The sequence below is a fragment of the Tenrec ecaudatus genome, chromosome 2, assembly GCF_050624435.1.
Source record: "Tenrec ecaudatus isolate mTenEca1 chromosome 2, mTenEca1.hap1, whole genome shotgun sequence".
NCBI lineage: Eukaryota > Metazoa > Chordata > Mammalia > Afrosoricida > Tenrecidae > Tenrec > Tenrec ecaudatus.
Window position 1 is genome coordinate 220,571,583 of NC_134531.1, and position 15,461 is coordinate 220,587,043.

General features: G+C 51.1%; 1 protein-coding gene across 2 annotated transcripts in view; it reads left to right on the forward strand.

Moving 5' to 3' along the window:
- Nucleotides 1-15,461, forward strand: part of RUNX1 (RUNX family transcription factor 1) — a 122,553-nt gene that overhangs the window by 15,902 nt on the left and 91,190 nt on the right. For both annotated transcript variants that reach the window (XM_075542327.1, XM_075542326.1), the window contains exon 3: nt 14,770-14,874. In XM_075542327.1, coding sequence (XP_075398442.1) covers nt 14,770-14,874 — 105 coding nt within the window. The remainder of the gene's footprint in view (nt 1-14,769; nt 14,875-15,461) is intronic.

The window sequence follows — 15,461 nt, forward strand, 5'->3', positions numbered from 1 at the left end:
TCCATTGAGAAGACTTTGTGGGCCAAGCCATCTTGGAGAACTCAATCCATCCTAATAACATCTACTCATTTGAAACTCAAATTTATGCAATGGACCATGATTATTAAGTGACTTGTATGGATTTGATGAGTTACCTGTGCGTCTTTCCCAGAAGGGCAGGAGATCTGCTCTTCAAGAGCAGTGCTTGTAAACACTGCGTGCGTGGGCTCCGTCTACTTCGGATCCCATGCCAATCCCGTGTTCAGCTGAGGCAAGCTTCGCGCTGTGCTCAGCATGGATGAGTGTAGGCTGGCATTCCTTTTGTCCTGTGCTGAGCTGTGGTTCCCTGCACTAGCCAGCCTCTGTTAGACCATACCAGGGCTCATGCCCCATTTGGGGAGCTCCCTTGTATGTCACGGAGATTGTAGATGGTCGAGGACCTGTCGATGATAAAGCGATCCCTTGGAGAGCCTCATGGCCATTCGCCGCTGGATTCAAAAGTTGTTTCCTCTGAAGCCCTGGGTGGGGAAGCCTTCATGTAAGATACACTTCAATTGTGTTGTTTCGGTTTTGTTTTGTGTTTCCTTTTCCTTCTCAAAGAAGCTGGTTTTCCTTGGTTTTTCCTTCTCAAAAAAGCTGGTTATTTTTCAGTTTAGACAACCACTGATTTTACCTTGAGATTTAAGACTGTCATTAAGAATGGATGAGCGGTATAACAGACAGACCTGTCCTCCATCCCCCACCACCATCACCGCATCCAAGGGAGCTCTTGTCCTGTTGAGGGGAGAGCTGGCCAGCGCTGCAGCGTGGGTTCAGGATGGTGTGTGGCCCTAATTGAGTCACTTGTGCAAACAAAGGAGCCCTTTCTTGGCTTACAGGTAACACACAGGACTCTGGGCGGGTCTGACTGAGCGCCCAGGTGATCTTCCTGCTTATCAGATCTCCCTGGGCAGCCACGGTGGGAGGGGCCCTAGGGAGGTGGCTATGTTCCAGGTTGCTCTAGGCATTGGTTTGGGCTCTTCACTGGTGTTTTCACCTTCATTCGATTAGAAACCATTGTGTGGAGAGTAGTGAGTATCCATCTCCCTGCCTTTCTATCTCTCTATCGTCTCCCTATCTCTTTATAAGTAATGAGGAGCTCGTCTCAACTTGTATCATAATAAGGCTTTGTCTGCCTTCTTAAATGGTATGTCTTCAGTAACTCCAGCCCAGGGTCTTTGAAGACACTCTGCCTTCATCCTTTGTGTTTAAGTCACTGGGCCGGTTATCGTCAGAATGCTATTTATTCATCTATCTGTGTGAAATGGTATGCTGGTTAAGCACGTAACAGTGAAGCAGTTAGGCACTTGACTGTAAACGAGAAGGCCAGCAGCACTGTGGGAGAGACTTAAAAAAATAAGAGAGAAAGAAAACCAAAAACAAACTCACTGCCATTGGAGTCAATGCCGACTCATGAGTTTCTGAGACTGTTACCCTCTACGGGAGTAGAAAGTCCCTTCTTTCTCCCATGGAGGACCTGGTGGTTTCGAACTGCTGATCTGATGGTTAGTAACCCAATGCCTGACCACTACACCACCAGAACTCCAGTGGGAGACAGGCCTGGTGTTCTGCTCCTGAAATGATTGCGCCTGGAGAGCCTAATGGGCCAGTGCCTCTCTAACGCCACGTGGGACGCAGAATGTCGGACTCCAGTGGTCAGCGCCTAACCGTGACATTGGTTTGTCCACTTCCACGATGCGCACTTGCTCAGTGGTTCCCAGCTAGCTAGCGGCGATTCTGTGCTGTCCCCTGTGCCCCATACTGAGATTAACGGGAAGCTCTAGAAAAGGGTTGTATCCACTGCAGGCAGATTCTAGTTTCTCTTGTGCTTTGGCTTATTGGTCGGGCTGTCCCTCACCAAGCAGACCGCCGTTCCTCACTTGCCTGCCCCTTGAAACGCATGCTTCCTAGAAGCTCACCACAGTAGAGCAACTGCCCCACGGGGAGTGGAGATGATCTCTGGGCGAGGTGATTTGTGTCGCCTAGGAGCGATCCCTCCAATGGACACTCACAGCATTGGTGTCTGCCCACAGAACTGGTTGTGCTCTGCAGCGAGGGTCGAGGGGAAAGTTCTGGATTGCCTTGGTATGTGAGGGTATGCCGCATTGGCAGCTGAGACCCCAGGCACTGGATCCCTGGGGTGACCGTTGCTAACCACAAGGTCAGCCGTTCGGAACCACCAGCTGCCCCATGGGAGAAAGACTTTCTATTTCCATAAAGTTACAGTCTCAGAAACCCAAGGGGGGCATTTCTCCTCTGTCCTTACAGGGTTGCTATGAGCTGACATCAACTTAATGGCAGGGAGTTTGGTTTGGTCTGGTTGGCCCCTAAAGTAGTAAGTTATTATTAAGTAAAACACGAAAACAACAACCAAACCAGTCGCCGTCAGGTTGATCCTGACACATGATGAGCCCACGTCTGACAGAGCAGAGCTGTGCTGCAGAGGCATTTCAATGGCTGGTTTTTCAGGCAGACCTCTCTTCCGAGGTGCTCCTGGGCAGACTTGAATCTCCAACTTTCAGTTAGCCAAATACTTAGTGGTCTGCAGTGCCCAGGGATTCCAGAACCATCGATGGACTGTAGTTCATTATGATGGTGTGTGAGCGATGCTTCATCAGTGGGAACAAATGCACCACTGGAATGGGCAAGGTGTTAGTCACAGGAGATATGGCTGTGGGAGCAGGTAGATGGGAATCCTCTGACTGTAGGCACACATTTTCTGCAAATCTAGACTACCCTTAAAAGAAATGAAATCGACTGGAAAATATAAATGAATAAATGACGTGCAAGCAAAACACAACTCCTAATTTTAGAAAAACCCAAGACCCAGGTCTCACACAGAAAAGCACCACATGGTTTCACCAGCATCTGGGACAGGGCCTGGCCTCTAGTAGGAATTATGTGCATGTAAATAACTACTCTCAGTTGGTTTGCACTGGGGGCAATAGAGCTGGATTCTCCACTAGATTCAGGACCTCAGCATGGTTGATACTTAGGGTCAGTGGGGCAAACAGGTAATGAAAAGCTGAGGGTTAGATGCTTTCAAGGATTGGCACTGACCATCTACCCTGGGTTATCTCTGAAGAAAGGCCTGGTGATTTATAGTCACCCTTTGGTGTCTACTGGGGATTAGTTCCTGAAGCCTCCCAAACTAGTAAAGAAAAAGACCCACTGCCATCAAGCTAACTCAGCTTCCTAGAGACCTGATGCCCAAATCTAAGAATACTCAAGTCCCTTAAGTAAAATGGCACAGAATGTGAATAACCTACGCACATCCTCCTTGTACGCACATCCTCCTTTCAGCCATCTAAAACCTCGTGGAGAACAGCTCTACTGGGACACACATGGGGCCACCATGGGTCAGAATCAACTCTGAGGCAACTGTCATGGTTAATTTAGACTTGCCATTGTGGGAGCTGCCCCTGGGGCATGTAGGGTGGGCAGCAGCATGCCAAGCTTAGAACTACTAGATGCAACAGCATCCCCTTGGCCCAGTTAAAACAATACCAGTATCTGCAGACACCGGCAGACCTCCTCTAGAAAGCAAAAATAAAGCCTTGCCAAGAGCCCCGGTGGCGTCCTGGTTACGTATCGGGCTGCTAACTGCAAGTTCAGCAGTTTGAAACCACCGACCGGCCTTTCTGTAGGAGAAAGACGGGCTTTCTGCTCCTTTAAAGAGTTACGTCTTTGAAATCCATAGGGGTGGTTCTACCCTGTCCTACAGTAACTTTATGAGTAGGCCTCCACTCAATGGCCGTGAGTTTGGTTTGGTTTGGTTTGACACATCACTGGCTGAGAGCTGGGTGCCTTTGCGAAAGCTATTTGATCTCTTGATTGATATTAAGCAAGCTGGCCTTTGTCAGTGGTGGGTGGAGAAGATGCAGAGGGGATTGCCTGAGATAAGACACTTGATAAGTGTTACTGTCTGAGGACCGTCAGAGCCTGTTCTATTGTCGGACACCAACTCTGGGGCGGGGTCATGGGAGGCACACCGAGTGGGTTGAGCAGTGGTGGGCAGTTCAAACCCACCAGCTGCTCTGCGGGAGAAAGATAAGGCTGTCCGCTCCTGTAAAGATTGACAGGCTCAGAAACCCTGGTGAGGGTCACTGTGCGTCGGAATCGGGTTTGGCTTGAGTGGTGGCACCGTGGTGAAGCACTTGGCTGTTGGCTGACAGGTAGGCAGTCCCAACTCACAGCACTCCATGGGACGAAGCCGTGGCAAGCTGCTTCTATGCAGGTTTCAGCCTCGTCAACCCTGTGGCAGAGTCCTACTGTGTCCTGATAGTGTCCCTGTGACTTGGGATCGACCTGGCAGTAACAGGTTTGGTGGGAACTCTTTTGTTCCTAACTTACAGGAAACACCAACGCCCAGAAGCACCCAGGGCTTGTTCTGCAGCTAGCCCCAGGGCCGTCTAAACGGAAGAGTTTATCAGAGGGTACATCAGCCCTTATCCTTATGCCAGGGCCCCTAGAGCAATGAGGCTCTGAAAGGGTTATGTGCAGTGGGCTCTGAGATCTCACATTCGCCGTAGATGGGAAGAAATGAACTATGTACGGTCATTTGCAGCATGGTCTTTCATGGGAAGAGAAGTCCTCCGACTTATTCCTTCCTGCTCTTTTCCAAACATTAGTGGCATGCAAATATTTATGATTCACGCATGCCCCGTCCAATTCCTGATCGTATTTTAACAATACACACTGCACGTCAACAAGAAAGCAAAATAACCCCTTTGTATTGTCGCTGGGCTACACCGCCTGGCACCCGGCAGCATTGCATTCTTCTGGGGCGGTAATTGCTGCCTCCACCCAAGGGGAGAAGAATTTTATAGCAGTGCCACGGCAGCTCGCCTTGGGCTCTACTTCAGGACATCTTGGCTGCTCCCCCAGAGGCACTTCATGAGGTTGTATTTGCGCATTTTCATATTTCATAAACTGCAAGTCAACACCTGTGTCTTTTGTTGTTGTTCTTTTTGCCATGCAATAACTGGGCTGGTACAGCTGGCTGTTCTCTGAGAAGGTATCTTGCTCCCCTGCTGTCTTTTGTCCTGTCTAAACTCACGGGCTCCAGGGCCCTCGGGGGGATGCAGAGGGTTTGCACTCAAGAACTAAGCTGTTGGGGGGTTCATCCCCACTGAGCAGTGTTACAGAAGAAAGGCCTGGTAGGTGATCTGCTTCCCCAAACAGTGACAGCCAAGAAAGTCCTATGTAGCAGTTCTCCTCTGTCACATACGAGGCCGCCGCAAGGCGGAAGTGTGCCCGGCAATGAGTTTGGTTTTGGTTTTTCGTGACCGTGCACAGAGGCGATTAGGGACCATTTGATAGTCTTCAGATTTGTAGGACTAACTGAGAAGCACACACATCTCTTTTCGATAATTGTGCACATCATGGGAGGGCAGCGCGATGTGTGAGAAGTGGCATGCTGTCATGACTCACTTAGATACGCCGCCCTCGGTCTCCTCTTCTGTACAAGAGGGAGGCATAACGAAGCCGCTCATCTGTGCCACAGAAGGTTAGAGAAATGAGATCATGTAACAAGATCTAGGAGGAAATGTGCCCCAGTGAAGCTTTTCCTTCTGCGTTGGAAATAACTGTGGCGGAGGGAAGGGGGCAGCAGGAGGCAGACAGGTTTCATTGAATCAGTAAGCTATGAAAGGGCTGTTTTGCACTCTCTGTGGTGGCAAAAAAGTGTATGCCCCTTATTCTCCTAAGGAGCCCTAGTGTTGCTGTTGGGTTAGTGCTGGATTGCTAACCACAAAGTAGGAAGTTCCAACCTACCAGTTGCTCTGTGAGAGAACAATGAGGTTATCTGCTCCAGTACAGATTCCCAGCCTCAGAAACTCGATATAGAGTTGTTATGAGTTAGAATCAACTGGCTGTCAGTGGGTTTGGTTTACGGTTTTATCCTGCTAAGAACTTAGTAAAGTAGGTGTACTGGAGTCACACAGGGATGACATAAACACTCAGAACCAATTACAGGAATAATGGTAACAGTAAGAATGATCAGTGGTCTCTAGATTTCACACATGTTTCAACACTCAACTTCTAGTCAAATGGCAGGCGGTTCAAACCAAGCCAGAGAGAGGGCCTTCTTTGGAAAGAAGGCTCAGCAACCTGCGTTTCAAAGGTCCCCACCTGGAGACCCCTCTGGAGCACCGCTCTACCTGTCACACATAATGTCCCCATGAGTCAGATCAACTCCATGGCAACCAGGAGCAGCGATCTTAATAGAAGTAGCTACAGACCTTTGTTTGACACTGCCCAGGTCATGGGCAGTGCACGCTTGGTTTTCAGTCTGTGAGCGCGTCTGTGGAGGGCTCTCCCATCAGGGAAGTATATTCTACATTACTGTTTAATAGAACTGTTTGTTTGTGTTTTTCTTGTGGCGGTTGCTGTCCAGTTGCTGCTGACCCCCAGCGGCCCGACGCACAGCAGAAGGAAGCCACCCTCACCTGGCTGCGCTCTTCGAGCCCCTTTCTCTAGCCACTGTGTCAGTCCGTCTCGTTGAGGGTCTTCGCCATTGTGGCTGACTCTCTTCTTTCCCAAGCATGAGGTCCTCTGCCGGGACGTGATCTTTCCTGATAACATGCCCAGACTCCCTTCTTGTAGAGATGGGTCAGCGTTTCCCTGAGCCAGCCAGTAGACCAGCATCTTCACCTACTGTGTGCCTGTCCAGGCAGGTCCTGGAGAGAGGGTGGTCGGTTAAAAGAGAAGCCCCGCCTTTGGAGGCAAATGCAGGGCAGGGGGCAGATGATAATTAGGTAGGCTTTTGCTATGCTGAGTACTCTGCCCCATGAAATCAACAATAGGTTTGAAGCAGGGAATTAACATCACCAGATGAAAGCTTATAGAGAGAGCCTAGACTAAAGAGTGGAAAGGAAGCTTGGAGGGTGCTTGGGGCTGGGGCTGGGGGTTATAAGCCAGTCCAGGGAGGGATACCCCAACTTTCCTGCTGGCAGCCTCAGATCAGACAAGGGAATGTCCAGTTTGCTTATTCTCAGGCCCCTACTAGCACACACCCAACCTTGCAGCAAGCCTGCCTCTTCTTCCCTCTCAGCCTCCTCACCCATCTGCCCTCCCTCCTACCTGCACAAGCCACTACGATAATCCAAAGGTGGATGATCAGGGCCCGAGGACCCCTGCGTCCCGTTCACAGCTCCGTGTGGCTTGGGGCACTAAAAAGTGGGTACAAGCAGGATCAGAGTTAGGACGAGGCTATCCCTGGGAGGTCACTTGGTCACCAGCCTCGAGTGGCCCCAGCCCCAGTGCATAGCCTGCCCTCCAGAGGGACCTCCTGGACAGAAGGCTTTATAGGAGGGTGTGGCCTTAGCCTATATGGCATGGGACTCAGGGCCTCCATAAGGTCTTTGGGCAAAAGGGATTAAGATGTTCATCCTCAACCCAGATATTGAGAACCATGTGATCAAAGCCACCCCTGGCAGGTGTAAATTACCCATGCTCCCACCTGCTCATCGAAAAGCTGGAGGTTCGAATCCAACCAGTGAGGACCCGCCAGAGCCCACTTTCCTTCAGACTCATGTCTCCGTGCGACGGAATTGACTCAAAGCAACTGGTTTATGGCCACAAAAGGCCAAAGGGAACCTGGAAGAGATCATGCCATCTGTGGATGGAAATGCAAGTTGACACAGTGCCTTGGGAGGGAGGCAGATATTTCTACAGCTAGGGGCCTGTGCATCCACTCCTTGTGTGATGGCCGAATCGTCACCCGACCTGCTGCAGTTGAAAGGCAAGTCAAGGGTCTGCCCAGCTGTGCAAAAGGAGAGCCCACTTCTGACGTCAAAAAGTCAGTCAGCATCAGAACCAGCTGCCACATGCAAAGTCCACAGAGTAATCCCTGGCTTCTGCAAGCAAACCCTGTGTTTAAAACATTGCCTTGGGAGGAAAGATTCCAAGATGGGGTACTCTCCCTGTTCTCCAACAAATCATCCGGGGAACACACTTTGCCTCTCTCTGGCTTGTTCTCAGGAACATGGATATTTCTCAGCCCACCCAGTCTTCCTCCCAGACGTCATTTCCAGGGGACCTGCTACTCCAGTTTCCTCACTCCGACCTCGTGGCAGCCTTCCACCCACAGCTTTTGTGCCAAAGAGCATGAGCTGCTCACCTCTGTGTTGCTTTGTCTGGTTGCGGCTGCTATTGGGTAAAGGCATCTGCAGACTTCTGGGCAGTGACGCACACGTGTCACTCAATTCCATTGAGAGGCTGCAGGAAATGTTGCAGAATGTGAAGGCTTTCGGCAGCCACAAAGACATGAAACTGACAACTCCATGGTCAAAAAATAGTGTGAAGTGTTTGGGTAAGAAAATGTAAGAAGAGCAACAGCAGGGTTTTGGGTGGCTAGGTTCCAGCAGAAACATGAGCAAGAAGCGCTGCTTCAGAGAAAAAGAAGACCAGCCAGAGTGTGATCACAGGCCTCAGTCGCTGCCGGCTACTCCAGCTCACGGAGGAGATGTGTGTGTTGAAACAGAACTGTGCTCCGTGTGCCCCAGGGTGTTCAGAGACTGCTATTTTGGGGAGTAGACGACCTGTCTTTCTTTCAAGGCACTTCAAGTGGATTCAATCCTTCCTACCCCCTCCCATTCCTGGTTAGCAGTGGGATGTGCTCGCCCTTTGCCCCACTCAGGGACTCCCCATTAAAAAAACCCCACCTCTGAGGGGGCACTCAGCCAGCCTAGCACTCCATGAGCTCCCACCAGAATTAAACCCAGCATAATCCGCACTATGTCAGAATCTTTGGATTGGGGTTTCCTGAATGTACAAAGAGCAGAGCTGGAGCTTCGCAGGCTGTCTTGGTTCTCCAGAGCACTTCCTTTCACATACTCCTTGAGGTCTGTGAGGAGCCCTCATGGTGTAATGGCTACGCATTGGTCTGCTAAACTGTCAGGTCAGCAGTTCGAAACCACCAGCCGCTCCTCAGGAGAAAGACGAACTCTCTCCTCCCATTAAGAGTTGGAGTCTCAGACACTCACAGGGTTTCCTCCAGGGTCCGTCTGGGATGGAATCACTCTGATAGCAGGGGGTTGAATCGAAGCTCTTGAGAACAATGGATGTCCCTGCAGAGAAACCCAAGGGATTGAGGACTGTCATACTGCCCTTGCTTGCCCGGATCATGACAACTAAAAGTGGAGTCTGCCAAGAATGCAGCCTTCCCTTGCGTGACAAACAGTGAGTTTCACATCCCACCGAAACTGCCCAAAAGGAGAAGATGACTCACAGACAGGGCCAAGAGTGACAGAAACAGAGACCAGGGCAGAGGAGCCTGGCAGGTGGATGGATCCTTGGCCGAGGTCTGGCTTTCCATGCAAGAAGCCTGGCTTCCAGTCCCAGCCAGCACATCCCCTTGAGCCACCGCCACTCGCCACCTGTCTGCCGAGGCTCCTGTGCCATCTTGGCACTGAGCAGGTGTCCGTGGCACTTCCAGAATAAGACCATCTCTAAGAAGAAAGGTGTAGGCATCTGCTCCCCTACGTCAGTCAACAAAGGCCCTCTGGATCACTGCATGAGCTGTAACTGACCATGGGGCTGACCCAGGACTGGGCAGCATTCTCTTCCTTTGTGCAGGGGTGGGGTCGCCGTCAGTCAGTGCTAACTCAATGGCAGCCAATAGCGCAACAACATCAAGAAGTCAAACCAACCGAAGTTAAGAGGACTGTCCCTAGGGATACCTGCTGGCATGGGAAGATGCTGCTGTTATTTTTAAATATGTTTTTCCACGCCTGCTGGCACACTGGGTTCTGTGATGGGCCACTAACCATGAGGTCAGCCGTTTGCAACCACCAGCTGCTCCGAAAGGGTTTTCTACTCCTCTAAAGAACAAGACCCACAAGCCCAGAGGAGCAGCGCTGCTCTGTGCTTTAGGGTTACGGTGCACCAGAATCTACTCAAAATAGCAATGAGAATTCAGGGTTAAGGAGAAATAATTTTGAGTTGCCTATAGTCACTGAGTGGCAAAGATGGCTAAGTGCTCAATGCCTAGCCAAGAGTTTGGCAGTTCAAGCACACCCAGAGGCTTGGAAATCTGCCTCCTAAAAGGTCATGACCTTAAGACCCCCTGGAGCATTGTGCTCTGCACAGAGAGGCTCACCATGAGTCAGAATCAATTTAACAGCCACCAAGAACAATACAAAAGGGTTTAAAAACTTCATGGAAATAGTCCATTATCTTTCACTGGGTCTTTCCACCAACTTCTTGAAGAAGCCCCCTCATCTCTCTCTCCTCACCTTCAGCCCTTTGGTAGCTACGTTTTCATGTGCAAAACTCTGAGGGAGGCTTAACCGCTCCCCAGATGCCTGGGGTGCATGGAGTAGAGGGGAACAGCTGTGGCGGTAGAGGCCTCCGTCCACGCCCACAGTCGGGGTCAGGGGCCACGCGCCCGGGCGTGTACAGAGCTCGGCACAAATTCGCCTATGACGCGGAGCACAGCAGCAAGTGTCCAGGCAGACTCACACGGTGACCTTCTTCCAAACTAAATAAAGCCATTCACATTTTGCCCTGGCATTTGGATAAGCAAAGTGGCGTCTGGGGGGATGACACGGGTCCAGTGGGGCGCACTTGTCCTGGCACGATCGGGATGGGAATTATCCATCAGGACGGGAATTGTGCCCTGCAAAGGCCGTCAGCTGGCAGCCAGGCATGAGCCAGCAGAACTGTTTCACGCTGCCCTGGTGGGTTTTTGGGCCCCGCCTCATGCCTGTGACTCTGTCTGCTGTCCTCTGTGTCTCCTCTGTTTGCTCGAATCTCTGTATTTGAAGGGACGGTCCTGGGAGCAGCTCTCTGGGAATCCGCTGACACCCGGCTCACAGCAGCAGCTGTCAGTGGCCACTCCATCCCTCGGTCCTCCCTGTGGCATCGCCCATCATTCTGGGCCTCATGGAAGGAACCCAACTTATCTTTCACATTGTAAATGCCTTTAAGGATCATGACGGGACACCTTGCTGAGCGATTCCTTTTCTACCCATCAGTTCATTTACCTTCCTGTACAACGAAGGACGCCGCTGCCATTATTCCAGGGTTCTACAAATGAGACTCAGAGAGGTTAGGTAACATGGCCAAGATCACACAGCCAGCAGGTGACAGCATAGGGACTGGAACATGGGCAGACCGGCTGGAGAATGCACAGTCTTCACTGCCCCTGTGCATTTCCACATCCGTGCGCTCTTATCATTGGTTTCTTTCTTGTCTTTTTATGCTGTCTGTCAAAGCAAGCTCTTTCTGCCTTTTCCTTTTCTCCCCATCTTCTTCCACGGTGTCGGAAGCCAGCCTCTGAGCCTGACTAGTCTGATTTCCTTCAGCACAAGGACTCCAGTCTCCCCCAATGGCTGCAGCCTCTTCCTCACCAGGGAGAGCCTCCATGAGTATTCCAACCAAGGACACTCTGGGGCAGTCAACACACACACACACACACACACACACACACACACACACACACACGAGCTCGCTGTGACTTCAGGACTGTGGCTTGGGTTGGGGTCATCAGCCATCCAGCCCATCCGCCCTCTTGTGCACCTCTGTCACCTCCAGCCTGTTCCAGCCCCGGCTTCCTGAGAAAAACACTTGAGAGCCTTGCCCTCTCCACACCCACACACTTGAAATTCCAGGCCCAGAGGCCGTCTTAATGAGGGAAGCTGGCTGCTCACAGGAGGTGCTCCCGGCTGCGGCCACCATTTGTGAGTGTGCAGCCGTAGCTCAGCAGGCAAGGGCCCGGGACTGTGGAGAGGCATGTAGCAGGGCTGAGGCTCTGAGGCGTGGGCACTAGCTGCTGGTGTCCAGTTGTCAAGGATGGGGCCTGATCTGGTTGGAAGAGTACAAAGGACTTGGGCGGCAGAGTTTTTGCCTTGTGGGGAAGTCTCACGTAGCACGATGTGAAAAACATCTCTCCTCTGCACGCCACTACGCAGACATCCTTGTAGAGCAAGTGGTAAACAGGAGTGCATTGTGAGAACAGATGCCAGGAGAGCCCCCTTACACAAGCCTCCGCTCAGCCTACGGCCCAGGGCAACCCATGCTCAGTGGGAAGAAACACTCCGCCAGGCCCCGCCCACCTCTATCATGGGCTGGCATCTGGATGCTTCTTTTTCAGAAGTTTGCCAGGTCTTTTCTCCTAAGCTACCTTCGTCTGAAACCGCCAACACCTGTTCCTCATCGTAGGAAGACACGAGCTGCAACCAACAGTTAGGTGTGCCTGCACCCACTGGTCCAGAATCAAACCCCAGCCTCCCACATGGGAGGCCAGAATTTTACTACTGATCCCCCAGTGCTGTGGCTAGATGCCTAAAACCTAGTGGCTACAGCTGGGTGGGAACTTCTTGTCAATGCTCATCAAGCAACGGGCATAAAATAATAGGATTGTTCGTGTTGAGCAGTGACTTCAGATATATTCACATTGGTTGGGTTTACTTCCCGAGCAAACAGGCCAGTCTGTGGTTAACCAGGAGGAGCCATTAAGTGCTCGGCTGCCAGGAGCCCAAATTCAAGTCACTGAGAAACCGCTATTGAACTGTAACCCAGGTCGACAGCTAACTGCCGCACAAGAGTTTGTGTCCATCAGAGAGACTGGACAGGCCTTGGCTTTCTTAGCCAGCAGCAGAGCTTGGGTTGGTACCACTAGGGAGAAGCCCGGTGCTGGCTCCCTGCCTCCCTGTGCAGGTAGGCACCTCTGGCCTGATTGGCAAGAATGAGACAGAGGCTTGGGTTCTGCTGTGCGGCCTCCCGCAGACGGCTTAACTTCTCTGTGCTGTCCTTGTACCACCCTGGATGGACAATGATAAGCTCAATCTTGCTTGTTCCGTGAGTTCTTTGGGTAACCCCCCAGCGTTGGCATCAACTCGATGGCACCGGAGACTATAAATTTTATTCTGGCCAAGCTCATGAATGATTGAAACATGGGGATTTTAAGAAAAGCATTTGAAGTAAAGTTTTTAAACCAACCAGTCATTGGGATTTTGAAAGTACAGAGAGAGCGATTCTCCTTTAGCCTGCCTTTAAACTTAGAAAGTTCACCTTTCCTAATCCTCAGGGCAACAAAGTTAAAGGGGAAGGCTGGATGCAGTTTCTTTTTCTTATTTCCTTTTGCCCTGAGTTGACAAAGTGAGGAGGAACCGTGTGGGCTGCCTCTCTGACCTTGTGGTTCAGCTGTGTTTATGTCACTCACTGACGGGTGGTGGCTGTGATGAGGTGCATGGGCAGAAATTAAACCTTGGTCTCTCGCATGGGAGGCCAGAATTTTACCACTGAGCCCTCCTATCACCCCAAACTAAGCCAGCCCCTAATCTAGGACACCCTGTGCTCAAGGGAGTTTTGAGTGGTTAGGCTCTTTGGGGATTTGATAGCCAGGCCTTTCTTCTCTGCACCTAAGAGTGGGTTCACATCGCCAATCTTTTGATCAGTAGCCAAGCATGTAACTATTGGCACTACCCAGGGGAAATGTAAACCTGCAGGAGCTTCGAAATGCCATGACCTTTCAATTCCATTCTTCCATGACTTTTAAAGCCCCTTCATCTACAAGCACACATGCCTTCTGGCACAGTGCACTCCTATGGTAGACCATTTGCTGTAGATGCTTCCATATCAACACACAGCGAGCTGCCTCGGTGTTTCAGCAACAATAGTACATTCCATTGCAGGGATACACTATAATTTACCAAGCCAGTCTCCTGTAGACATTCTGCTTGCTTCTTCTCTTATTGTCACCAAAAATGCTCCAGTGGATAGCCGTGCATATTTTGTACACACTGGAAGTACACTGGTGGGGCCATCTCCTGGAAGCGGGACAGCCGGTTTGAAAGATGTGTCCCTTGTCTATTTTGATAGACATTGCAAATTCTAATCGCTTTCAACCCTGTGTTAGTTTATCAACAGTTAAGACTGTGTAATCATGTGACACGTTAATCAGTTGCCCGGGGAGTGGATTGCAGTGCATGTCAGAGCAAGGCTGTGGTCAGAGGGTTTTGACTGGCTGACTTTTTTAGAAGTCGGTTTCCAGGCCTTGCTTCCGTGATACCTCTGGGTGGGCTTGAAGCTCCAACCTTTCAACTAGCCTCTGAGCTTGGTTGGCATTTCCCAGACACACTGTGCGATGCCTTACACAGGGACACACCCAAGCCAAGAAAAAATAAAGACCAGCTGACTCAGAGTGACCCACGTGGGGCTGAGTGGAACATGGGTTTTCTTGGCTGTAATCTTTACAGAAGCAGTTCACTGGGCTTTAAAAAAAAATTTTTTTCCCCAGCAGAGAAGCCCTGCGAGGTGGTGGTGGTGAACCAGCAACCTTTAGGTTAGCCGCAGATTAAAAGACCATTTGAGCACCTAGGGTCCTACACCAAGACAGATGCCAGTATTTAAGCAATGCCGAGCCAGGGAAGATTGGAAAACCCAGTCCCCAGGGCAGAGGCTAAGCTCTGGCGGTGCAGTCAGTTAGGTGCTAGACCACATGCCGGAGGGTCAGCGGGCGGAACTCACTGGGAGAAAGATGTAGCCTTTGGCTTCCATGAGGATCAGCCCCTCAGAAACCCTGTGGGCAGTTCTCAGTCCTGTCGGGTCGCTGGAAGGGGGAATCGACTCAGAGGCAGTGGGTTTGGTGATCGAGGCTTAGTTTTTGTTTTGTTTTGTTTGCTGAGTCACGGACCCCTTCCAGGTTGACAGCCGGGCCGGGGGATTAAACTAATAACCAACCACACAGCCCATGCGTTCCAGCCACCACCTCATGCTCCTGTGTTCTCTTCTGTGTTCCGACAGGGAAAAGCTTCACTCTGACCATCACTGTCTTCACGAACCCTCCTCAAGTCGCCACCTACCACAGAGCCATCAAAATTACCGTAGATGGACCCAGGGAACCAAGAAGTAAGTAAGCCTGTGGGTCAGCCCATCCCCCCGCCCTGATGCTCAGGCTACACCATGACTCAGAATCCAGGGCTCCACTAACGCTACCATCCCCTCCAACTGTGGCTAACCTCACAGCCGCAGGGGCGCTCCCCAGGCCACTTCTAGGAGAAAGAATTTCATGGTAGGTACTCTCCTCCTCAAGGGCGACCTCTCAGTCATCCTGGCTCTTCTGGAAGGTTCTCTGAGCAGAGAGAAAGAAATCAGCCTGACCTAGGTGTGTGGTAGGCCCATGGCAGTAGACCAGAGGACTGTGTGGTAGGCCCTCTGGCCCAGTGGACCAGAGGACTATCCCTTCAAGTAGAGTATGATGTTGCACAAGCTCAAAAAACAAACAGTAGCCAGAAGACAGGCCAGGCGCTGGGGAGGCAGAAAGGGAGTTTGAGGGTCAGAGTGGACCACAGGTGACCGCTTACCTTTGAGGCTGGCCTCTAATTTTGTTAAGGCCCTGAGATGAGGACGTGGAACCCTTTTCTTTCTGAGACACAGATTGAGATCTTATTACCGGATGGTTTTAAATAGAGCAGGAGGGCAGACGGGTGCCTGGG